Genomic DNA, 25,761 nt, shown 5'->3' on the forward strand with positions numbered 1-25,761 from the left:
AGTAGATAATACAACTACAATTGCATTAAAATAAATAGACCTAATGTGCAATTAGGTTATTCAAAATGTTCCTTTACTAAGCTTTTCCTGAGCAATTTTTCAGCAAACAGCGTCAGCCTGTTATGTGTTTGTCTTACAGATTTTACTTTCTCTATTTGCATTGCCCTTCTTTTCCCTGTAGGATAATTATGGACATGGACACGCTGTTCATATCAAATGTGATGCTGGAGGATCAAGGCATTTACACGTGTGTGGCTAGCACTTCTCTTGACAGTGTCACCGCCAAAACGCGGTTGATTGTTCTTGGTAAGCAGATATTTTCCTAGTATGCCTACAGCTTGATGCAATACTTCTGTTTATTTGCTTCTCTTAGCCATTTCAATTACCTCAGTGACCCAGATGGAACATGCCTCTCACTTGTTAAGCTCAGTTAAGAATGTGCCATCTTTATATTTTCAGGAGTGGGAATGCTGAAGCAAGCATCTGTTTTCTGTTTAGTTGATCACCTCAAAGATTATGTAGCTGTTGTTCTTAGTTCAGGAGTCACCCAGCGCTGTAGGAGCTTGTCCAGGCTGGAAGTGTGATAGCATATTAAATATGGCACTGCTTCTGCTTTGAAGTCGTTGGTCAGTTCTTCTCAGCACTTTACTGGAGACTTCTGTGCTGATTATCACTTGGACTGTGTTTTGAGGAAGGAACACATAAGGACGATGCTTAGATGTCCAACTCTCTTGAAAAGCAGTTATGCATCTAAAAGGACTAATTATCTCTGTGAGCATAAATAATTGGCCAGTGGGAAACAGCAAATCCATAGCAGAGGAGGATCTCAACCCAGGCAGCCTCCAGTTTGGCCTTGTTGAGCATCCTTACCAGCTGCCTGCTGGCCTGAAGAACCACTCAGAATTAAGGGGATGAACTTGTGTAGATGCACAGTACTTTGCACCATCAGCTTCTAACACTTACCTTGAGGGCATGAGTCAACTGCTAGAATGTTGTTTTGCAGGGAACTTTTGTCATTAGAATTTCAAGAAGTGTTTTTAATTTTACATTCTTATTCATTTTTGGCAGTGCTTGCAACAGAGCTATCGCCATCTGACATTGAAGATTTTTTTCCACACTTTAAATGAATGATATTTTTCAGTAAATAGTAAATTAAGAAGATGCTATGCATGTTATTTATGTTACTGTGTTCTTTAGTACCGTATAATTCAAGATGTTTGTAAACTGTATCTTAAATTACTTATGAAAATTTCATGGCATGCTTTATTCACTTTTAAAAAGGTAATTTGCAGTAGAGGAAGAGCAGTCTTTTGCTCTTTCTTCCTTGTTTATTGTACATAAGAAAGGTCTTGGTGGATTAACAATGTCTATTTTCCAAATGAAAAATTCAGGCTTCTTTTGCAATGAAAGACTAGTGAGATGACTTAAGTACTGAGTGTGGAACAGCTGCATGGGTAAGAATATGAGCAAAAAAAAAAAGCCAGTTAGAATTCTTCTAGGTATTTGTTTTATTATTGATGAACAGACAGCAGGTTGGATATCTCAAAGATAACCATCACTATCTTCAAATTAACATGCAGAATTTTAGCCCCATAAATACTCCAGGTGTAAAACAGCAAAATCTTTGCAGATTAAATTAGGCTTTCCTGATTTTTTTTTTTTTCCCCAAGGAAACATGAGAAAGAAATATAAAAAAAGAAAAAACAAAAAATCATAACCTTTAACACTTTTTGATGTGCCTTGAGATGCACAAGAAATCTCAGGATTGTTATCTGAAAAATTCTGTCCATTCCCTATTCCTTGCTTTCACAATGACAGGGACAGCACTGTGTATTGAGCCAGTTGTTTTTGCTGTAAGAAGTGACACTGTCAGCCAAAAATGTAGTTGGAACACTGGGGCAGAAGGAGGTCAAACACCCATCAAGAACTCTGCAATCTCATTTCCTTGGTCCGCAGAGTTCTTAAATTTGAAAGTAGCCTCATGACCAGGAAGCATTTCCTGCATCAGCTCTGAGACTGGGGTGAATGCAGCTTTGTGTTCAGGACTGCAGTGTGTGTGTGTGATTGTGAAGGAATGAGGGGTTACCATCAGCCTCCTGCTGTGAGAAATTGTTTTTTGCATAAGACCTTATGCAATCCAATTTCCAAACGAATCCAATATAATCAGACTGCAAATTGTCAGCCACGTATATGAAAAGTGAGCTTTGATGTGTGCAGAGCACCATCACAAGGGGCAGCCTTGTGCTCAGGGCTTGGATAGTCCCACTATAGTCCCACTCTCCTCCCCAGGAGGTGCAGTGCAGTTATCACACCAGATACACAGCTGACTCTTAACGTATTCTCAGGACAGCACAAGTTGAACTGGCAGGTAATGAATTTTCTTGTTTCCTTTTAATATAGATCCCCATGGCTGGGATAATGAATGTTATCCTTTCACTCTAGCAGACAAGGTTCAATAGCTGTCACGACCGAGGCCCCTTCTAGCACTCTAGTTTGCAGAGAGTAAATCCAAGTGATGCTGACATAACTTTCTGCTGAGCAGTGTCAATATCTATTAATGATTCAATAGATCTTAGTGATGATTTGAAAAGAAAAATGTTGCTCCTAGCGCAGTAATGATAGCAGGTGGAAATGCACTTAAAGAGGGATGTTGCATTTATAGGAAAGAAAGCAGGGCCAGACAATTCAGTGTGTTTTTCTGTTACTAAGCAGGATCTTTCAAAGCAATTCCTGCTTTTCTAATCATGGCCACTTTGAAATCAGGAGATGTTATACCACTGTCTTCACCAGAACTTTCTGTTCCAGTCCTATCCAAAATACCAAAATAAACAGAAGTAATTGGCTTGCTCCTGACAGTCTTTCTGTGTCTCAGATGTTCCTGACCCACCGGAAGACCTGCAGCTCTCAGAACATCAAAACCGAAGTGTTCGACTGTCTTGGAAAGCTGGGGCCAGCCACAACAGCCCCATTAACGGTATGAAGAATTTCAGTAGCATCACTGTACGTCATTTAACATAATGGCACATCACAGCTGTCAGAATAAACTATGCCCAATATTGTACATAATTGGTTTTACTGTGACAGCTAATTTGCTGTAAGTTCATTTCCATCCTGCTATTCAGAAGCAGTTCATATTGGCGCTGTCCTTTTTCCTCTGTTTTCTTTCCCCTCTTCTCCAGAGTCGATTATAGAGTTTGAAGAGAGCCGGTGGGAGCCAGGGAGGTGGCAGGAGCTGGCCCGAGCCCCAGGGAACACTACCACCACCCTCTTGTCCTTGGTCCCATACACCAATTACCAGTTCCGTGTCATATCTGTGAATGCTGTCGGAAGGAGCCAGCCCAGTAAACCATCGCTGCGCTACGTGACACCTCCTGCTGGTAAACACTGCCATCTAGTTTTCTAAATGTTAACATTTGTATTCCCAGCTTTGCTGGGAATAGCATTACCCTCCTGTGCTTCTGAGAGGTGTAAAGAAGCCAGGACCCCTTGTGCTGCTTTTTTCTGCTCAGTGTGCGTGGTAGGAGATGATGAACTAAAGCACTCTGCACACCACAAATGCTTTCTTGCCAAACCTGCATGCTAAAGCAGTAGTTTGCCCTAAGAGAGGATTCACCCTGCAGCTGCCTCCATCAGCCTGAGGATGCCCAACTGAGGAATTTGTACTGCCGTGGTTATCAGTGTGTTTGCTACCAGGGTACCTACAACAGAAAGCTTTCCTGAGCTCTGCTGATTGTGCACCTTTAAGGCCCCTTGCAGCCATTCACAGACAAACAGATGCTGGAGAGGATCTTCAAGATTTATGGGGAACCTTTCAGCAGCACTAGGCTTGTCAGAAATGTTCATTCACAGTGTATTTTTCATTGTAACAGAAAATGTTGTGTCCCTGAAAGTCATTTTAGAGGCCAATTATTCAGCCCAGCATTTGCATTTCCAGCATTTTTCTTTCTTTTCTTTTCTTTTCCCCTCCTTTCACTTCAATTCCAGGTCCTCCAGCTTTTCAGCTGTGTGCACCCCACTAATGATACACCTTCTGTTTCCTATCCCTGTAGGGAGAAAAATGTCATTCTGATAATCCCCCTACATCTGGTGCTTTGAAATCCAAAAGTCACGATTTCATGTTAGCTGGTGGCTCCAAACAACAAGGGCACTTAGGAATCAAAACTGCATTAAAAACATGTTTCATTCTCAGCAGCTTTGCTGATCCAAGTAATTAATCTCACAAACACTTTGTTTAGGTGTCTTTCACTCTCAGAAATGCTGAAATAAGAAAAGGGTTTTTTTGCATTTAAATAATAACTACAAATAAAAATAGGGATATGCAAACTAACTTTGTTAACTGTTTCCAGCTCCAGACAAGAACCCAGAAAACATCCGAGTTGAAGCTTCTGAACCAAACGAAATGGTGATGAAATGGGAGGTAATGAAATGTGTCTGTCAGTGCTACAGTATCAAGGACAGGTTCTCCTTTCAAGCAACAAGTCAAGCATGGAATTGATCAGGATGTTTTAATATAAATACATTAAAAAAGAGATAATGAATCCCTTGTCTTGATCTCTCCGTCCTTTAGGAAGCATTAACTAATTCCATAGGTGAGATCATTAATGATACTGAAGTGAAAGGTAAAGTTATAGTTGTCTTAAATGTCTTCTGGCTTTCCTCTCCTACTTTCATTTTTATTTCAAAAGGCAAATTTTTACATCTAAACTTTGCAGGCTGTAAGGAAATAGAGATGCCCTGTGTGGGCATGGAAAGTTGCCCAAAGTATGCTCCCCTGCATCTTGCATGCAAGGCAACTTTTGCAGTAAATGAGGCCTCAGCCCTGCTCTGCAGGAGGAGCAGCCAGGGCCAGGGGCTCAGTTGCACAGAGCTTCTGTTCTTTGAGCCTGGAGGTTTGAAAATGACTCTGGTCAGTTGGCCAAGAGAACGTGAGCTTGAATTTCTACACCACCAAGTTAAAGGAGTGCAGATATAGCTCCTAAGCACGTGTCAAACGAATTGTGTCGAAGTGTTGAGGATGGATTCCAGTCTTCAATTTCTCTGGCTTTGAAGCTTACTGCTTCTGTGCCAACCACTTAGAGAGATATATATTTCTCCATTTAACACAACTTTCAACAATTGTGGAAAGAAGCATATTTTTTGCAGCTTGAATTAAACTCAATTTACATGAGATTTACTTCTCAATCTGCTGCTCACAGCAAAGAAACAATAAACATTTCCCCAGTGTGAATCCCCACCAGGCTATAATAATGCTAAAGAGGAGATGGCCCTCTAGATCTATTGACTTGGATCTGGATGTGGATTTTTGCTAGATGACATAGTCCAGGGTCAGGGAAGACGAGTCTGCTTCTTGGAAGCAATGCAGAGAGGTGGTGCTCAGCACTGGGTGGGCAATGCTGAGAACAGCAGCGGGCAGAAGGCTTGGCCATCCTCCCTGCCAGGCAGCCAATAATTCCCAGCTCAGACAGGGCAAAAGTAAAAGTGAAAATTGAGACTAAAGAGAGAGAATGGGATGGACAGGCTTTGTTAAATCTTGTTGAATCATTTGAATGTCCTAAGCAGGATATTCATTTATTTGTGTGTGTCCTGCGTGCTTTTCAGAAGAAATGCTAGGCACTGAATATGCTAAAAAAAAAAACAAAAAAAAACAAAAAAACACAAAAACCACCAAACCAAACCTATTTCTGGCAGACAAAAGCTGCAAAATGATGTTAATCTGCCTACTTTGGATTAGGAGACCAGATGAGCATTAGTGACTAGCTTTTCAGCCAAGGATTTGCGGCATTAAGAGAGATCAAAATAAGAGTCAAGCAGCGCTGAATTTTAAGTCCAAATGAGAAGTTATTTTTGAGTAGAAAATTTCATTTCTCCAGTTTCTCTTGCAAGTCCCGTGCCCTGGGATCTTGGCTGAGGAGGTGCTTTACCCAGCACTGCCTGCTAGAAAGCTTCTCCGACCAACGTGTGCTGATCTGGGCTCTATGTGTGGCTTGGCTAAACAGCAGATGTTATGTATTTGATATGTGTAATGTATAATTTAAATATTACTGAAAGTAGGCTGTGTGGGAGCGTGTAGTATTCCCCAATCCCCATCATTTTAGGGGAGCACACGTGACCAATTAACATTATTAATGAAAGAGATACCTTTTCAGAGAAAGGAGCTCAATTGGAGAATGTCTCATGACAAGCCTTTGCTATGTGTCTTCTAATATTTTACAAATTCATGTTAATTAGACGAGAACCATGCTGTGATGAATTCTTCATTTGATCAGTAAAAACCAGTAGCGCAGCAGTGGCCCATTAAATGTCCAGGCTCAGTTTCAAGCATTTTGTGAATATTTAGAACAAATCTAAATTTTAATGACCCGAATTGCTGTGCTACATAAAATTCCAAGATAAAATGCATTTTAGCTGTACTGAAAGGCACAAACAGCCTTATGCCACAATACGCGTTTTAGTTGTGCGAAAAGACATGCAGCTTTACTTCCCAGCAAAATGAAGCAGTAAATAAATAAATACGTAATCCCAACTTGTGGCTCTCTTTTAATTTCTCCCCTTTTCCCGCAGCCACTGAAGTCCACGGAGCAAAATGGGCCGGGGCTGGAGTACAAAGTCAGCTGGAGGCAGCGGGGTGTTGAGACTGAATGGAATGAGGAGACAGTGAAGAAGCACTCCCTGACCCTGAGGAACACCCCCACCTTCGTGCCCTACGAGATCAAAGTCCAAGCAATAAATAATTTAGGAGCTGGGCCCGAACCAAATATTACCACTGGATATTCGGGAGAGGACAGTGAGTAATGGGAACTTTTATACTCTGAGAACTAAGTACAAGCACTCAGCTCTTGGGCATTGTAAATTAATTTCTAAATGATGCCACATTTCCACATGTAATCCCAATTCTTTCCTTTGTCCCCTGTGTCCCTATGGCCAGCTCCTCTTCTCCAGCCTGGGTTTCTGCCCAGGGGCTTTCCATGGTTCCCTGGTGGCACAGGTAATGCCAATGTCACCAGGCTGTGACAACTGATATGACCTATGGGACAGTGGATAATGGCACTGCTGCAGCCATCCCAACATCTCTGAAAGCAGCCTTTCCCCCCTGGTGTTTACTACATGACAACAGAAGGGATTTGGAGGACTGGAACTGTATCCAGCTGCAGTAATGAAATGCCAGCCTTGCTTAAGAAATCAACGTAGTTAAGCACTACCACCACCACCTAAAAAAGAATATATTTTTTGTAGGATTTAAGGATTTAAATCGTCGAGGGAGTTAGCAGCCTTGTGGCCAGCTAGTGTGTGGCTCCAAGCTTCCCTGATCCCAAACACAAATGCTTATTACGTTTGCAAACGCTTAGCAGCAGGGGCTGGGAACAGTTGGCAAAGGAGGGTCAGTGGTGTTTGCGAGCACTCTGCATTTCAGATCTGCCAATTAATCTTATTAAAGTCAGACAGTTCTCATCCCATGCGCAATCTGAAATCTTGCAGCTGTTTTCCCCAAAAAGAATTAAACTAACAGCTTGACTGGCCTTTGGAAGGTCTACAGTGGCTTAACCAAGTGAGACCAGCATGTGTTGTGCTGCTTACTGAAACATCCAGCCATGACCTGACTGTAACCTGCCAGCACTCCCCACTGCTGTGTCAGGACATGATGCTGCAGCCACCTCTACACTTTCTGCAGCTCCTGCAGCAGCCATTTTGGTGTACCAGAATTCATTGCAGGTGATGTCAAGCAGTCAGCATAGTCAGTTTGACACTTAACACCTGCTGAGTGTTTCACCAACAACAGGCTTCAGAGCCTAAGTCAGAGGTGTGGGCAATGGGAACCTCTGGTGATAGATTCCTCTGCCCTCTGTGCAAGACAGTGAGAATAAGGAGACACCATGGCGTGTTTGTTTGCACTGTGTGTCTAAGGTGGGTCTAATTCTACATCTGCTTCTATCACTGGAAAATCTTCCTTGCTATTCAGTCGTCAGTAGATCAAGACTTTTTAAAAGAAAAAAAAAAAAAATTTCTTGCTCTGTAATAGCTGTCTGTGATGTGCAGTGATTAAAATCCCACTGTTTAATGAGTTTAGCTGTAAAATGAAATTGATTGTAAAAGAAAAGGCACAAAGCAAAACTGTTGTGATTGCCTTCTTGAGTGCTGTGTTAATCATTTATTTTATTCTTCTCACTGCTGTAAGCATTACTCAAAACAGGAAATCATAAATAGAAATTCATATGTCCCAGTGCCCCTGTATTCCAGCCCTCAGCAGAAAGCTCTGATACCACAAAATAATGTTTATTGGCCCGTATCACCCACTGGATGCAGGTGGAATGGCTTTTTTCTTGCCTGCGGGAAGATTGCATGAGCTGGCACAGCTTGAGCTGAAAAACCAAACCCTGTAGCGTATAAACAGTGTGAAATTGAGCTCCTGTAAGTGTCTTTAGTATGCAGCACTCCTATTTTTATAGTTCCAGATGCTGCTCCTTCCGGCGTCTCGGTGGATATTGTCAACAGCACGCTGGTCAAAGTCTTCTGGTTTGGAATACCAAGGGACAGAGTTCGTGGACATTTAAGAGGCTATAAGGTTACGAATTTCTCTTTAATTGCATGCAGTTTAACAAGCTATTAAATAAATCCTCTGTCAATGATAGATCGCAATCTGTCATTTCTGGGACGATGAGAGAAATCAATATGGTGTTCAGCCCCAACAAAGGTAAATTGTTATGGAAATGCTAATCTCAATGCAGGTCAGCTGGTGGAAAACAAAAAGCTTGCTGGATGGAAAAAGGCATCATCCGGAGAAACACTTCCTGACGTTTGTAGGAGACAGAAACTACGGGATGATCCCTGGTTTGGAGCCCTTCAGCGAATTCCGCTTGACTGTGCTGGCATACAACTCCAGGGGTGATGGACCAGAAAGTGCTCCTGTGGTGTTTGAAACTCCGGAAGGAGGTAAGAAAAAGTGGGATGGAGAGGAATAAAGTGAAATTGTTCACTTAACAGGCAATTGGATTTCATAAAGTGGTTGTAAAATCTCCAGTATTCATAGAGCTGCAGGTGGGGAGCTGTAGGTATTGAGCTAATCTTTGTGCTCAGTAAAGAAATACATGCAGAGGCAGTGTTCTGTGTAAGCTAATCCCTGTTTCTTCAGTCCCTGAACAGCCCCGTTTTCTGAAGATCATGAATTTTGACAAGGACTCTGTCACCCTATCGTGGGGACTTCCCAAGAGAGCCAATGGTCACATTACTGGCTACATTTTGCAATACCAGATAAGTATGTGCTTGTTTTTCTTCAATTTTTAAACTCGTGCGCTGTTAGGTGTTTTTTGTTTGCTTGTTTTTTTTAGAGTTTTGTATGGGCAGAGTCCTTTAAGATAGAGACTGATGAGAGAGGCTGTGTTTCTGAGTAACAGCCAAACAGCAGAGCAGTGTGTTTTGAGCTGCAATCTGCATACAGCCAGCTAGAGGGCAGGACAAAGTCATTTTCCAGAGCAAAAAACTTTTCCGTGCAGGTTTCTGGTAGTGTAAGCTCTTATTGCTGCCATGCTCTGTTCCATATCATACAGGCTAATTCAGTTATTTCGTAATTACAAATTATACCTCATGTGACGGTTAAGAAGGTCATTAAATTTTAGGTGCCTTTTACTGAAGTGAAACTCATTCAATGCAAAACATGCCTGTGAAACACTGAGTAATGGGGATGCAGACCTTGAGCAGATAACCTCAGGCAGGGAGTGGCGTTGGCTGCCCAATGTACCATCAGGTTTGAGAGTTCTTTGAGGGTGGAACAGAATTAGACCAAATGCTGCCTTTGCCCAAGGAGGCTGGGGATGCCCCATCCTTGGAGGCATTCAAGGCCAGGCTGGATGTGGCTCTAGGCAGCCTGCTCTGGTGGTTGGTGACCCTGCATGTAGAAGGGGGGTTGAAACGAGAAGATTATTGTAGTCCTTTTCAACCCAGGCCATTCTATGATTCTGCGATTCTAAGATTCTGACTACAAAATAAAAATGATTCGCTTTTCACTGCTCTCTGCTAATAACGAGGCTACCTTTGCAAACTGACTCTGCTTTTCGTTCTCTTTCAGTAAACGAAACGCATGAGATTGGGCCTCTGATGGACATCAGCGTGGCCAACCACACCACGCTGAGCTGGAGGCTTATGGACCTCAGCCCCAGCACCAAGTACAAGTTCTACGTCAAGGCCTGCACAGCCAAGGGCTGTGGGAAGCCGGTGACAGAAGAAGGGCTGACAGTGGCTCAAGGGAGTAAGTTACTGGGCAGTATGTTTTTATGTGGACAAGTTTTAGCAATAATGGAAAAATCTATTGGGAATATTTGAGAATTGACATTTCCTTTGTAATTAGAGGGAAAAAAAAATATTTTCCTTTCGAGGAGAACAGTCAATGAACTTTTTAATGTAGCCATGCAGCTATTCAGAAAAGCAGAGCTTATCTGATCCATTTTGCTGTACAGTGCTGTGCTTGTGTCCCCACCATCAACCCCTTAAGCTGTACGAGAATCAGCGCTTAGCATTTAGTTGTGAACAGAAAGCTGAAGATCTAAATAATCTGTCCTCAGCGGTATTACAGAAACAGACTCTGCTGTCTTGTGAAGATAAATGTCTCATTATTCATTTTAAGACTGAGTAGCTTCTGCTGCTGCAGTGCAACCTGTGCTGGGGTGTTGCAGAATGGCACAGTGCGTTCTGCCAGGAAGGCAGAAGGGTTGAGGTAGAAGCAATGGAGTCATTCACGTTTTATTATTGATATACTGGAAATACTACACTTCTATTGCTTTCATTTATTTACAGATATCCCTGTTGGCAAAGTCTGAAATTTGAGAGACAAGCTTCATCCCAATTAAATAACTCTAGTTCCCTGTGCAGATAAAAGAGTACATCCTGCTCTCCATCTACGACTCCAGCATCTTATTCTGTGAATGAATCATCCTGATTCACTTTTTGTGTCAGGAATTGCATGTTCCCTTGAGTTAGCAGCACTTTACCAAGAAGTCTATCAGTGGTTATGATAGGGAAAGAAAATAATTTCCCATCTCTCTTCCTTTGTTCCCCAGGGAGCAATGCCTGCAGCTTGCATATGTCCGGCAGCAGAGGCAGAAACCTCTGTGCTGCAGAAGATGCTATTTCCCTATAGGTATTTAACCAAGGGGAAGCACACTTTAATATTAGTCTCTGGGATTAAGCCAAGTCCCATTGGAATTAGTGAGACAGAATTAGGCTATAGAAAAGCTTTCATTTATAGCATCCTTGTTGCATGACTGAACAGTACTGCCATTGGCAGCTAATGCGAAGTCCACGAACTGAAAGACCAATTTCCTAAGAAATATATCAAATGTATTCAGAATTATTCAGATTTGAAACGCTGCTGTACACCCAAAGGTCGTTATCTATGTTAGATAAAATACCGAGGGCAATTGTGAAGAACCTGAGCACAGGGATATTTGCATTGTACTGAAAAATAAATAAGTTTAATTTTTGTGGATTTATCTTGGATTCATTTCACAGAAGAAGGTATGCTGTCTTTAGAAAACATTTTATCTCTCATTCTTCATTTTCAGGCAGTATTTCCTAAATGACCTACAAACTAATTAATTTTCCCCTTGAAAATGTCGGTTTGCCAAAAATTGTTAACCCTCAGAAGTTTCAACCAAATGTTTTTACATAAGTGGAAAAAAAAAAAAAAGTAATGTGGCAGTCCATGTTGACAATGATTGCTGTGTGTCCAACGACTCAAAGTTAAATGAAAACTCCATGCAGTGGATGCTGCACAGCTGGAGCATTATTATTTTTTTCAGAGAAGATGAAAGTCAATGGCAGTTGGCACCAAACACCCACAGCCTTTTTGAAAACCTTAGTTGGAGGGTGCTAGCCTTCAAGACGCATCATAAGATGAGGAAAGCAGTCATTTGTAACAAAAATATGGTTTTAGTTCTTTTGCCACAGGCAAAATGGAAGAGGAAAAATAGGACTTTTAGCTACATGTAACTATTACATTGTTACCAGCAGAGTCCCAGATCCTAGGAGAAAGTCTACCCTGTTTGCTCATAATGGAGAGAACTTGATGAACTTGGCACCAAGTTTCCTATTTTGTCATCCTCTGCCTCTTCTGCAGCCAGCAGACTTGTAGCATAGGGAGAAGGATGTGATATAGAATTGTTTCAAAACCCTGTCACTTTGAGCTGGAAAAATAGGCCTATTAAATATAATGTGCTAAACATATCAGCCTTCAGCTACTTTAAGCAAATTTGCAATTAACTGCCTGTCTCGGCTATGTGTTTTGCTTTGCTTTTCCTCCCCTAGCAGCCTTTCCCAGTGCAGCCAACACAAAGGAGAAGCAGCAAGAGATGAAACAAGCCATGGCATCTCCTCTTGTCTGAGCTCAGATTTCTCCTACAAACCACTGATTGCAAACTTAGTAGCCTCATCTATAAACCCTCAATAATAACCCACACAGCAGGTTTGCTAATCTCTATAGCTTTAAATATTCCCAATTTAGCATGAATTACTTCCTGGACTAAAAAAGCACAGAAGATGAAGAATCCATTTGATGCATATTTATACAGTTTTCATAGCCAGGCAGTTGGGGAAAACTAAGTTCAAATTTCCATTTATTGCAGCAGATGTATTTAGAAAGGTACACTAATAAATTAGGATGTTGCCCACAATTAGTATTTAGCTGTTAGACTGCCAGCTCTTTTTATATAAGTATGGTTTATAACAGATGGGCTAACTTTTGGAGAACTAGTTTTCTTGTAACTCTTTGGGGGCAGTTTATATTGTTTTTCCCTTCATGCCATAAACTTCTATATAAAAAAAAAAAAAAAAAAAAGTGTGTTCTGTTGTTCTCATAAATCTCTAAGCCCGGTAGGAATATTGTAAAATTGCAGTTCAGTGTTTAATGTTCATGAGAGTCCCCTGGTATGGCTGATAAATAGCAGGGGAGGAAGAGAAGTGCTGGTGATATGCCTTTATTACTAATGCTTCTTTTCCCGTATTGTAGATTAAAAACCTAACCCAACTGCTTTCAATTTTCTGAAGCTAATTTCTGCAGCTCGCTGACCTGTCTGTACATTGAGCTTTTCCTTATCTGAATATCTTTGCTTTTATTTTTCAGGACGCTACACTGCTTTTTCTATTCCAAGCACCATGCTTGTCCCAGTTAGCAATGCTTTCTCCTCTCTAGGTGCCAATTTGATTGTCAAACACAGACCAGAAAGACATCATGTGGAAAGAAACCTCATAATCACCTATCACTGGACGCCCTACTAAGTTTTACAGATCCCCTACCCCAAAAAAATCTTGTTTAGGGTTGTGGAACAAGGATGTTAAACAGCCTGGGGAGCCAATGGTAAAGCCCTGTCTCTGGGTTCAGTGAATGCTGGATACCGTTTTGGCACATCCCATCACGACACTGGAGGGGCTGTATTCCCTCTTTCTGCTTCTGTAAATAGCTGTGCATTCAAAAAGTGGAAACAAATAGGTAGGGTATGTGGACAAGTGTAACCAAATGCCCCTGAACCACTGCTGTGGTATATCGTTGAGCTCCAGGTTGAGGATTTTACTTCCTAGGAATTCAGTGACCCACGGAGACCTATGTTGTTGGCAGACTGGAACGTGTGATGACCATCTCTGCTTGGCATGCGTATATGTTACGTGGTGTTTAATGCACAATGAGTTTAACTTCATATTTCTTCTTGTTACTTGATGGGTGCTGTTTTGATGAGCTGTATTTTGTAATGTCTTGATTTTAGAACACGTGGTTAAAACATAACCTGTGATATCCTGTTGCTTAACTTGTAGTTTGTTTGATTAAAAATTACAGCTCAGTTTCACATACTCAGCCAAAACTACTTATAGAGGTATTAGTTGATGCTAATGTGCTGTGTTTTGCTATCAGCAGTATTTCAGCTGTATCTGTTCCCTCTGGGGCCCAGTGGTGTACCAGTTTAACTGCTTATTGCAATACCTGTGTATGTGCCTTGGAATGCTTTTCTTGAACTGCTCCTTTGATTGTGCTTACATTGGTCTTAATCTTTATTTTTTCCTTCTACTGTTGACTAAGCCCTAATCTCTCAAAGCTTCTTGCTTTGCTCATTTACTAGTTTAAGTATTAATGAGCGTTGTTTTACTGTCAGTGCTAATTGGTCAAGTAGTTTTCAAATTATACTGCAGGCTCAGTCCTTAATTTAGAAGACTTCAAAAGATAAATCTGGCAAGTTAGGCAATTGAATGCAATTACAGAGCTGTACTTATCATTGCTAGCTTCCAAAACTTGTTTTCTATTATTGAGGGCGTATACCTGAAAATTCTCAATAGGGATTCCCATGTGAACACACAGATCTAAATGGATCTTTTGTGATGTTCTCACCATGGGTGCTGATGCTCTGGGATATCCTTTCTCTGTCATCCAAAAATGCTGTTTTTAAAAAGCGGAGTTAATATCCTGCAATCTTAATGCAGACAAAAGCTGGTCTTGTGCAAGTAAAAAGGCTCGAAAGTGAGGCCTACTGGAATCTCCCTTCTGCCTCTTTTTCAAGTATTAAATCAATCAAGAGCGTTTAAAAGCCTAAATATCAATTTAAAAGAAACCCTCCTCTTTATCTAAAACAGTGCTTTCCACGGGCATTGTGGACTTTAAATAAAAGGACGTGGAAAATCACTGCCAGGGGAGAAATGAGTACAAATCCCAGTGTTAATTTTTTCACGAGACGCATAAGAATCCATTTCCAGCTAACAAGCTATCTGTGCTTCCCCGCTGTTTGGGTTCAATGGGAGAAGCATCAAGGCTCAGATTATCTATACAAAGCAAGCCCATTTTCAAGTTGTAATTTTTTAAGTATGCATTAGTTAAAGCAGATCCATAATCCTCCATCAAGATTGGCTTTCATCTTGGAAAATGTACAAAACCCTTCAAAAACATCAGGATTATTTCAGTCTGCTGTTTATTTTATTTGGTGGAATATTAAAAATCAAACGGGGGAATGTTTTTTAGTTTACTGTCTGCTTTGGAAAATCAGATTATCTGATGACAAAGGTTACAAATTCTCATGTCTCGTATTTGTGTGCTACTGATGTCATTTCTAACTGTGCATTTCACAGGACTTTTGTTCAATGAATTTAATTAATCAGTGTGACTTGAATATGTACATTCCATAGGTAAAGGGATCGGCAAGAATTCAGAAGCAGTAAACCCCACCCAAAAGTTTCACCCCATTGAGGCACTTGAGCCTGGAACTGAATATACAGTTCGTCTAGTGACTAAGAATTGGGTTGATAACAATAGCATTTTTGAAGATGTAATTGAGACGAGGGGGAGAGGTGAGAAATGAAACCCTTCAAGATGATACAGATTTATTTTGAATGTCAGTAAATGTTGACGTTATATATGACACTGTGCAACGAAAGCGCACCAAAGACTTTACTGGATCATTGTGTTCTGTGATTTTTAAGCTGGCTCTTGTAGTCGAGTCCTGTAGGAACATAAATGAGCCTTGTGCTTTAACTGATGCACAAGACCCTGGAACAATTACAAACCCTTACAAAGCATAGCTTTACCAGTGTGATTTTGTGTAGTGCTGTGATATAATCCATTCTAAATGTGCCAGTCCAGTGCTTTGCATGCATCAGGTGCACTTTTAACTCTATTTCTTTCACAAAACTACTTTTGCATGAGAAGCTTAACAATTCTCCGTTCAGCTTTCCCGTTTGGCATTAATCCTTTGAGTCAAATGCTCTCTCAGAATTACCTTTCCAAAATGTCTATATTGTGCCCTGTAGTCAGCACGTTCACCTGAAGTCTAAAAATGTCATGCTCTGGACATATTTCTGCCTTGTATTTCTTTACGCTGAACACGATAAGTAGTGATACTCTGATTCAATCATGATTCAGTGAAGAAAATGTTATATATTTGCTTAATGGCAGGGTGATGCCATTTTCATCTGATTAATGTTCTTTTTCTTTTTTTCAACTCCTGTTTCACAAAGCCTACGCAGGCATTTACGATGGGATTTCCACCCAGGGCTGGTTTATTGGACTGATGTGTGCCATTGCCTTGCTCACTCTGATGCTGCTAACTATTTGCTTTGTCAGAAGAAATAAAGGAGGAAAATACTCAGGTAAATGGATTTATTGTTCTTCTGCTGTGCTCGCATGCTAATAACAGACATTCTTCAGCCTGTTATCTCTGGAGGCTGCAAAGCCGCAAGCGAAAACATCCAATTAGGATTTGCAGCTTTTGATAAATATCCACGGAATGGGTTCTAATGAATATAAGTGAAACCGTGTCTCTGTGAGAGGCAGTGCAGTGTTCAGGTCAGAGCTGCAGCTCAGGCCTGGATTCTGCCTGTTGGATCTCACAGTGCGTAATGCACCCGCAGAGCCATGTCCTTCAGCAAAGGCTCTGAGCCCCGTCTGGCTGGGAGATGTGCCCACTTCCTACCTGATAACTGCTGCTTAACAACTGCCATAACTTGCATGAGTAGCCACGCTGCTGAGCACCTGTTTTGCTAAACGTAATTCTTTATTTTTCAAAACAACGAGTAAAGATTTAAGCGCGAACACCCGGTGGCTTTTTAACAATTCCGTGATGGCACCAAGTTGGTAGAAGCATGCTTGTTGGGTGTGGTCCTTGCTGCTCCTGGGTTTAGGCTGTAGGAGATGACAGGCGAGTCTCCCATCACGCCTGCAAAATGAAAAATCTGCCACGGAACACGGCATACAGATCTGTGCTTTATTTTATTTGTACAGTGAAAGAAAAAGAAGATTTGCATCCAGACCCTGAAGCTCAATCAATAAAAGATGAAATCTTTGGGGAATATAGGTAAATAGGACCTGTGTTAACAAGCATTTCTGTCTGTTGGGCTTTTGTTTGTTTCCAGACGTCATCATTATTTAGGACATTTTTATAGCATGCAAGTAACGCTGTTTTTCATTTTTAAAGCAAACCTGACATGAGTGGATAACAGTAGGGATATACAGGTATATCCAGCACACTGAAATCCATCCAGATTGGGATACAAGTAAATGTTGATGCATCAGTGGTTGTTTTTCACTTTTTTTTTTTTTTAAACATTGTATGAATAATGTAAATATATTGGATAATTTGGGGTTGTGCTCTGATGTGCACTGAAGGCAATAGAAAGATTGCCTTGTCTTCAATGGGCTTGTAAGAGAGATGGCAAGAAAAAATAGAAACAAGCAACTGAAAAATACCATCTCACTGCAGAAATTCCTGTAGGAGAACTGAAATTATCACTTTGGCTGAATCAAAATAACTAAAGCTGTCAATATTTCTATTTAAATGTGATATGAAGAAAATTATATTATTATAAGAGCCATGCTGGAAAACTGGTGCAGCTGGCCTTAAAGACGTAACATTTCTGGTGAAATCCCACTTATATATACTACATTATTTGTACTGGAATATTTTTTTTCTGCATAATTTCATCTTTATTTAATTTTTAATGCTTTCTAATGGGACAAATATTTAGAAAGGTAAGAAAGTCCTGAGGTTAATCACTTTGACCCTTCCCCTTCCCCCCAAAACTCCAAGTTTGCCTTATTTTATAAGAAGAAATGTTGTTGTTGTATAGATTATGTGTGCAATTGATTATATGCTGAAGAGATTGAGTGTAGTTGTGGTTGAGTTGAAGTTCAAATGTGTTTCTCTGTCATTCCTCATATAACATTACCAAAGCTTTCAAACTGGATTGGCACTAGCCAGGACTAGTTCAGAGCCCTGATTTTATGCTTTTAATAATCTTTTAACCTACGTTCCCTCTCCTCTTTGTGTTTGATTATTTTCAAGAATTGAAATTATATTTAGAACATGATAGATTTATTTGGAATCCTGATGTCCCCTTCCCTTCATTCAGCCCCTACAGAGCCAGGCAGGGCTCTGCACTTGGGGGCTGCAGTGAACTGGGGGCACGTTGCCATATGCTATGGGATTTCTCTCCATATCTGTGATAGGCTTTACCGGCATTTGTTACTGAGCAAGCCACCTGCAAAATCTGAGTCTGTAGGATGTTAACAGTGGTCCTTCATGGAACTGTTTTCTCAATTGTTTAGAAATAAGCAAAGGTATGGAGGTTGGCAGCCTGGCCTGCAGCAGGGGGTTGGAGCTTGATGATCCTTGAGGTCCCTTCCAATCCAAGCCATTCTATGATTATATGATGATTCTAAAGGTCAGTGGAAAGTCAGTCAGTCAGTCAACAGACATTAGGCTGCTTTGGTTATTCTTCTGCATTACCAATAGAATGAATAGGTAATAAAATTTTTTTTTTTCTTAATTTTCTGATAGATTTGTCCATTTACCCCTCAAAATACCATTGAACAAATACAGCATTTGAGTAGATTAATATGTTATTCATTCTGTTAATCAGAAAGTCACGCACATGGCATTCAGGCATATCATAGATCAGCGCAGATGAACTGTGTGAGGTGCACTGGACCAAAGAGGACTTGGGTTGCTCTGAATGCACAACCCACAGAGAAATGTTTCCTTTGCTCTTCCCTCCTGCTGCATTCTTCACAGTAAAAGAGTAGTTTCCGTGCATGCAATCAAAAGCTAGATTTTTGGAAAGGCGTTTCTTTGTTTTGTAGTGACAGCGATGAAAAGCCGCTGAAAGGCAGCCTGCGGTCCATTAACGGGGACATTAAAGCCACCGAAAGTGCTGATAGTCTGGTAGATTATGGAGAAGGGGAGCACGGGATGTTCAATGAAGATGGTTCATTTATTGGAGCTTATTCTGGATCTAAGGAAAAAGGATCAGTCGAAGGCAATGGGAGCTCTACAGCAACTTTTCCTCTCCACGCATAAAATTCTAGTGAGAAGATTCATGTTTAATTGTGATATTTATATTGATCAGTACTCCACAGTTACCAGAAGGGATTGGAAGCAGGTTGCCAACTGAGCAAGACTGACATCAGGTAACGGGGAAAAAAAGTCACTGCCACTAAGAGATGATTTTCGAGACTTTTCCATCCTAATTTTTAGGTATTTTCTTCTAATTGAAACAAAACAAAGCATTCTTTATTATACAAAATATGTCAGTCTTACCAAAACAGAGTTTCTCAGTGTCACATACGTATAATTAACTGCTACTCCATGTTTCTTACGTTTGTAATGTGGTTCTCTGTATAGTATTGTTTTTTTTTTCCTTCTGTGGCTGTTGTCACTTTGTACATACATTTATGCGTGGTATTCCCTCGTGTATCATGATCTCAGTATTACAGAGGTCAGAACACAGCAAGGAACGTGAGCAAAAGCGCAGGGTACTCTGCATAGTGGCACAATGCATCCTACTGAGAAAAATGATATTTTAAAACACTGGAGAAAAATATTCTCTATATTGTATAATATTTTCGTACAGGCATAAACTCCTTTGCTTATGATACTCTAAAATTGTTTTAGTGGTTACAGCTGACTGCAATTACCAGTACTTTGAGATGCAACTTTTTCCACAGAAAATTTGCTCTCGGAAGACGAAGCTCTGGCCTTGTGGATGATGTGTCCAGTAGCTGGCACTATTTCCTTAAATAAGTTAAGCTGCAGTAACTTTCCTGTGGCAAGGTGAAACAGGGTTCCCATCCACTGTCATTAGAAAGAATTTTCATTTGTTTTCCTCAGTCTCTGCAAGCTGCATTTCTAAGCAAAGTGCTTTGTCCGTCTCATATCTGTATATCTGTGTGCTAGCATACATTTCATGGAGATGTTGTACAGATGATATTAATAGTGACACAAGTGAAAATCAGCCTTGTTTTCTTTTGAAATGAGACATGTTGCTAGCATGGGTCTGTATAGCTGTGTAGGAATAGAATTGCTTCTCAGTATGACTTTCAACCAGCAAAACAGGATTTCAGCAGAGTTGTGTGTATACCGGTCATATAAGTCTTCTTTTTAGTATCCCATAAAATAGATCTACTGACTTTCAAAAGATTGTTTATTTTCAAATTATTCATTGTTAAATAAACAGAAGCAAAAGCAAAGAGAAAATACTACAGTACAGTTTCTTTATATTGTGTTTACTTAATGCTGGTTTAAATCTGGTTCTGTTCTTTGCCAGTGCTTCCCATGACTAAATCAGCAAAGCTGCCCAGCACGTTTTTTTGGTCTTTTTGTATTGGAATCTCCTGATTTTCTTTTTAAAACATTTGCATTTTGAAACTGTTAATATTGCTTCATTTCTTTTTGAACTTACAAGTCATCATCGCTTCAATTAAAATATTTTTTGAACAGTTATTCAAGGAGGTCCTAAAAGCCATTTTATGTCATGGTATTAATTAGGCAAATATCCCTGACGGCTCCTTTATGGTCTCCATTACTTCAGTGGAAGAAAGAAAGGAAGCAAGAATTACTCAAATGATTACGGGTTTACAGATAACCCCCACAACTAAAGCTCTAATGGTTGTGCATAGGAGTGCACTTTCCTAACAATGGAAGGGCCACGGACTACAGGCAGCTACTTGTGCATGGTTTCTGAACATAGGAAGGGGTTTTGGTGCTTGATGTTCCTGTCTGTCCATTCCTCATTTGTTTTTTTTTTTTGTATTTTGCTTGTAAGGACCTTTCCTGCAGCCTCTGTTTTGAAAAAGCCAGCTGTGTTGCCATATGTGTGAGCAGGATCAGCAAGAATCTGTCAGAAACAGCCCCCAGTACATATCCATTAGCCCTGTGTTGTGAAGGACTTGACCATGTCATTCACTTTTTTATTATTTATCAAGTTTTCTATTTTGTCTTTCACTCAGTCTGAATACTGAGGAAATCCAAAGTCATCAGCATTAAAAAAAAAAAAAAAAGCTTCATTTAAGAAGTAGGTAGCATAAGTGGAGAAATGTGAAAATGGGCATCTTGTCTACAGAGCCAGGATCTTCATCTGCTGTAGCCTGAGAGCTGATGAGGCTTGTGGCAGCTTCTGTTGCATTCGTTTTCTGGTTTTAATGCATTTCCTCTAGGAATCACCTGCACTGGCTCAGGCAGATGCATTGGTTTGTTTTCTGACATTTTCACTGAATGTGTTGTGTTTTACATGGAGATATTTCAGCACATAGTGAAGTTCCAGATGCATCTGAAATGGTTCCTCACTTTCCTTTCCTAGCATCCTCAGCTGCACAGCTTACAGAACCCCCCTGGGTGTTAGACCTGGAGGACGTTGGCAGTGTCCTTAGGCAAAGATGCTCAAGGTATGGATGTCTGTGGAATGCAATCAGGGCAGGCACCCACAGGACTGCACCACTGTCCCTGTGCAGAGCTTGGGAAGGGCTGAAGCAGGCAGTGTTCCCAGCAGTGGGGTTTTCTCACCCAGAGTACCACTGGAGGCCTGCATGTGACAGGGGGGTTGGAGCTTCATGATCCTTGAGTCTCTTCCAACCCAGGCCATTCTGTGATGCCACCTATCAGCAGCCACAGCTCTGTGTATTCTTGTGTTGTGGGTTGATGCAATCTACCAAACTCATTGTCCTGGAAAACACCTATGTTAAACAGACACAAACTTCAAATTGCATTAGCGAGTGTCAGCTTATCGAAGAATGAATAAATCCCCTGTGCTATCACTTGCTCTGCTGCTGCTAAGCTACGTTTATGACATTCCTGTGATGTGCTACTCATCTATGCTTGGAATGAGTGCTTTTTCTATTAAAATTTTAATTCCGATCCTTAAATCTTAATGTTAGTGTTTCATTGTGCCTCAGGGCCTAAAAATCACACAGTGACAAAAAGATGTGCAGTGGAATTTGTACAGTGTGCACTGACTTTTGAGGAATATACCCAATGAATATTAAACAAATGGCTGAATCTCCCAGGGAGTCTCGCTCACGTGAACGTTTTTCTCTTTTCCAATCATTTATTTCCCCCTCCCTTTTGTTTTTTTTTTTTTTTTTTTTTTGGCAGGAGGCCATGCATCATATAGCAGTTTTGCTCTGACCAGGGGTGTTTGTTAAAATGGGATGAGGGAGTCAGGGGTGACCAGTGCATGAGCCTGCAGGCTGTGTCAGGCAATTAGTAACTATGGGTTCCAGGGGTTCTTGGTTGCAGCTGGCTATCCTGTGCCATTGCTTTTTGCTGCAAGAGGAGAAATGACACTTTCAGATTTGATGTCCGTGCCAACGTGGAATGCAGTTTTATCCAGCGAGGAGAGGCATTTCCCTGGCTGCAGGAATCCTGACTTGTGGCCTTAAGCAGCCCCTTATGGAGCAAGAGAGGTATGGATGTTTCTCAAAAAGTTGTCAGGATTTGACTGTATGTAAGATAAGCAAATAAAATCCTTTCCTCCTAAGTAACGGGGAGCACACACCCCTGAGAAATGAACAAATAATTGAAGAAAACAACATTGTGTGCAAGCTCCAGTGCTGGTGAGCTGTTTGGAGTGCATTGTTGATTTGGTATGGGTTACAATTTCAGTCCTAAGACCTTTTTCAATATATGGATTATAAAAAATTGGCTAAAACTGGGGATGTACTCTCAAGAAGTTCTTTTTTCTTTGCCACTCCTCAGCAGAGGGCTGCATACAGGGCTGGATCCTCAGCAGCAGGGTTAGAAACCATGCCAGGAAATGGCATTTCCCTCAGGATTAAAATGTCTGCATGTATAACGAGATTTTATGTTTACTATACAAGTTTTAAATGGATTTAAATAGCGTATATCATTTAATGATTTATGATTTTTATTCTGTTGTGGCCTTATTATCCCAATTTTAATGAGCAGCTCTTTATTCTGATGACTACTTCCATTGACTTAATAGGTCAAATGCAGTGCACGAGAGGTTTTCAGGTCAGTAGTCGAGGTAAAAACAAGTGCTAGCACAATCTTTCTATACTAAGGATTATCTTTTCTTTTTTTTTTTTTTTTACAGTAATTCCACATGTAGTTTTGTAAACTAAAGATAAAGTAGCATTCACCTCTGAAAGGAAATCTCATCATAATTTCTTATAGCCGTTATTTTTCAGGTGTGTGGTAAGTCTTAGATTAGTTTAAGTATCTGAAAGAACAGATATCAAAAATACATATTTACAGTTCTTTATGGCAAGAGAATTTCCTTTCTTTGACAATGGATCGAGCCCTCAGCTGCATCCCTTCAAATGTTCAGCATCCCAATACATGACAAATAGCAATGTTGGAGTACCAATCTGTGTTAACATTGCAGTTCTGTATCTTTCATGTACAAATTCCAACCACACGATGAGATGAGTGAGTTCCATGCTCCGTGCTGGTTTTTCAGCTTCCATGCAGAAAACAGTACATGGGTTTGAGCCAAAGCATCCTTGGTTTCCTTTTTTTATTATTATTACTTTAAACAACACATTGTAATTTCATGAGAAAAGATCAAAGCAAATGTGGTGTCACCATTACGATGTTCCTTTTTGAGCTAAATGTTAGTGTGCATTGATTAAAGTTTAGAGAACTGTGTTGTACCGTAGTGGCTGTTTGTATCATGCATATGTGCACGTATGGTTTTAAAAGATATTTTCATTTTACATGAAATTCAACTTTGCTAATAAAAGTTTGACTTGGTGTAATCTTCAAAAGCCTTAGCTGCAATCAGCAGATTTGGTTTGTTTGGTTTTGGGTAGCACAGCTGTGCTGGGCATTTGCTCCAGGCTCCATCTGTAGTGTTGGTGGTGCAGTGACTCGATGGGGGCTTTGGGCACCACAGATGGACAGACAGACCTGACCACCCAGCAGGGTGAACCTGAACCCAAGGGCCTCATTTCATAGCATGATATTTTCCTCCCAGTCCTCAACACAATGGGATTTCTTGGGTTTTACACTGACTTTGCAGGGGTGTTAACCAGGCAGCACCTGGAGCAGCAACACCACTGCTATTGAGGAGTCACTAAAGTCATCAGACAAATCTGTGGCAACTGATATTGCTACAAAATCAATTTAAAAAGGAGAAAAAAAAAAAAGTCTTTAATAGAAATGTTAAAGATTTAATCTGTGCTGAGGTGTGAGATGTGAGTTACACAGCAATCTCTGGCTTCCAACCCTGGGGTGCTTACTGCGCTCTCATGAGATCAGTTCTCTCAGGAAAAGAAATGCTCTCGTGTTTCCCTGCTTCACCTCAGAAAGATTTCAGGACTTTTCTAATGCTTTCTTCACCTGGCAACCCTCCTGAATGCATTCCGTGTAGACACAGGAGCAAGCAGAGCTGTGTTAACAAGCTTTCACCTTTCAGGAAGGTATCAAGAGCATTCCACATCTTTATTATTATTATTCATATTCTGGAATAATGAGATTTACGCTGTTCCTAATAGCATAATGGAGAAAGAAGTCTCACAATCATGTGGTTCACTGGAGGGAGAACGAAGCAGCGAGGCTGGCACTGCACCCAGCTGCAGATGTTGGAGGAGATAACACGTTGGTATTTTGCTCTTAATACCGAACTGGCACTATTTTGAGGGCAAATCTTTTATTGTTTTTCCTCGATAGTACAACAACATGTCATTATTTTGGGACTTTTGCCACCTGCTGGAAATGGAATTACAGCGATGCACCTCAGTCATCGTGGGGAAATGCCAGTGGTCTCACTCAGCAGCCCTGCTGCCCAATGGGTAAGCACTGCAGGTCTGTAACCTCATTCACCAAGAGCTATGGGTTGTTTCTGACGTGCTCCACCCCAGTGCCTTGGGTCAATGTGGTGATGGTTGGACTTGATGGTCTTAGTGGCCTTTTCCAACCTTAACGATTCTAATGTTTCTGAGCGGTTTGAGACTTTGAAGTAAAGAAAAGGGAGAGGAGAACCAATCTGCAGGTTTGAAGTTTGCACATAAAGAATGCTTGTGGCAAGGGGGGTATGTCTGCCTACGATTGTCTGGAGTTCACAGACTCCAAATCTGTGTATAACTCTTTTGGTTGTTTCAGCAGGGAAAAAATTACAGTCAGCCCCAGTGCTGAAAAATCATCGAGCATGATTCCTGTTTTGCTGAGAATTTTAGATTTCAAAAATCACACAAAAAAGCCAACCTTAAACACCAACCTCATGGAAACCTGAAAGCACAAACCCAATGGTTCCAGCAGCAGAGGTGGATGGAAAAGCAGCACCTGAATTATTCAGATGCAGAGGACTGTGACTGTGCCTCTAGCTTTCAAAATGGAGTTTGTCTGAATGAGCAGACCGTGTTCTGACTAATTTTGGCCAATCTCATAAAAATATGAGTTTCTCAATCCTATTATTTATGAGTGTAAATTTATCTACATTCCCTTCCTGCCAAATGCTCTGAACATTAACGTTTTCTCACGTCTGTGATTTAAGTTTCCACATAAGGAAAAGAAACTTTTAAACTCGACCAGCTCATTTCATCAGCCTATTATCAGTGCCCATTGTATTTTCAAGTTTCTGTCAGTTTGACAAGACAGAGCTGAACCATTTCTTCTTATAATCATGATAATAACTGCTAAAAACCGATGGATTTTTTGCTGCAGTTGAAAATACAGACTAATTCTTGCCATAATTATCAAGTCTTTAAATGGTAATTGCACACTGTTGCCATCTATCTGCTGTCAAATTTATTTCAGTAATTGACCTCCTAGTCCAGGAATTAGAGACAGCCTTTGATTATTGGTTCAATTAGTCTTGAAGCAGCATGTCTCTTTTTATTCTTCTCTTTTCTTCGGGGGTGGGCTGTGTGTGTTATTTTAGTTGTCCAGGCAGCTGAAGAAGATGCTAAGAATGTTCTAATCATCATCACTTTCTGACTCTCTTTGCGTAGTCCCATTTTAACCACTGTATGCAGTTATACTGAGGTTTGGGGTGAGAAAATATTGTCAG

General features: G+C 40.7%; 1 protein-coding gene across 11 annotated transcripts in view; it reads left to right on the plus strand.

The window, feature by feature from the left end:
- The window catches only part of CHL1 (cell adhesion molecule L1 like), a 109,075-nt gene extending 85,244 nt beyond the window's left edge, over positions 1-23,831 (plus strand). For 8 of the 11 annotated variants that reach the window (XM_090148460.1, XM_090148456.1, XM_090148459.1 and 5 more), the window contains 13 exons: positions 182-306; positions 2,873-2,974; positions 3,180-3,377; positions 4,347-4,417; positions 6,562-6,784; positions 8,445-8,560; positions 8,724-8,928; positions 9,128-9,250; positions 10,061-10,240; positions 15,151-15,312; positions 15,979-16,110; positions 16,742-16,814; positions 18,599-23,829. In XM_090148460.1, coding sequence (XP_090004586.1) covers positions 182-306; positions 2,873-2,974; positions 3,180-3,377; positions 4,347-4,417; positions 6,562-6,784; positions 8,445-8,560; positions 8,724-8,928; positions 9,128-9,250; positions 10,061-10,240; positions 15,151-15,312; positions 15,979-16,110; positions 16,742-16,814; positions 18,599-18,815 — 1,927 coding nt within the window. In that variant the 3' untranslated portion in view covers positions 18,816-23,829. Of the gene's footprint in view, positions 1-181; positions 307-2,872; positions 2,975-3,179; positions 3,378-4,346; positions 4,418-6,561; positions 6,785-8,444; positions 8,561-8,723; positions 8,929-9,127; positions 9,251-10,060; positions 10,241-10,785; positions 11,430-15,150; positions 15,313-15,978; positions 16,111-16,741; positions 16,815-18,598 lie in introns of those variants that run through there. The other 3 variants (XM_090148463.1, XM_090148464.1, XM_090148465.1) reach the window with 3 other exon arrangements.
- Positions 23,832-25,761: the final 1,930 nt, after the last annotated feature.

Source organism: Phasianus colchicus, chromosome 11 (assembly GCF_987193195.1).
Source record: "Phasianus colchicus chromosome 11, bPhaCol1.hap1.1, whole genome shotgun sequence".
NCBI classification, from domain to species: Eukaryota; Metazoa; Chordata; class Aves; order Galliformes; family Phasianidae; genus Phasianus; species Phasianus colchicus.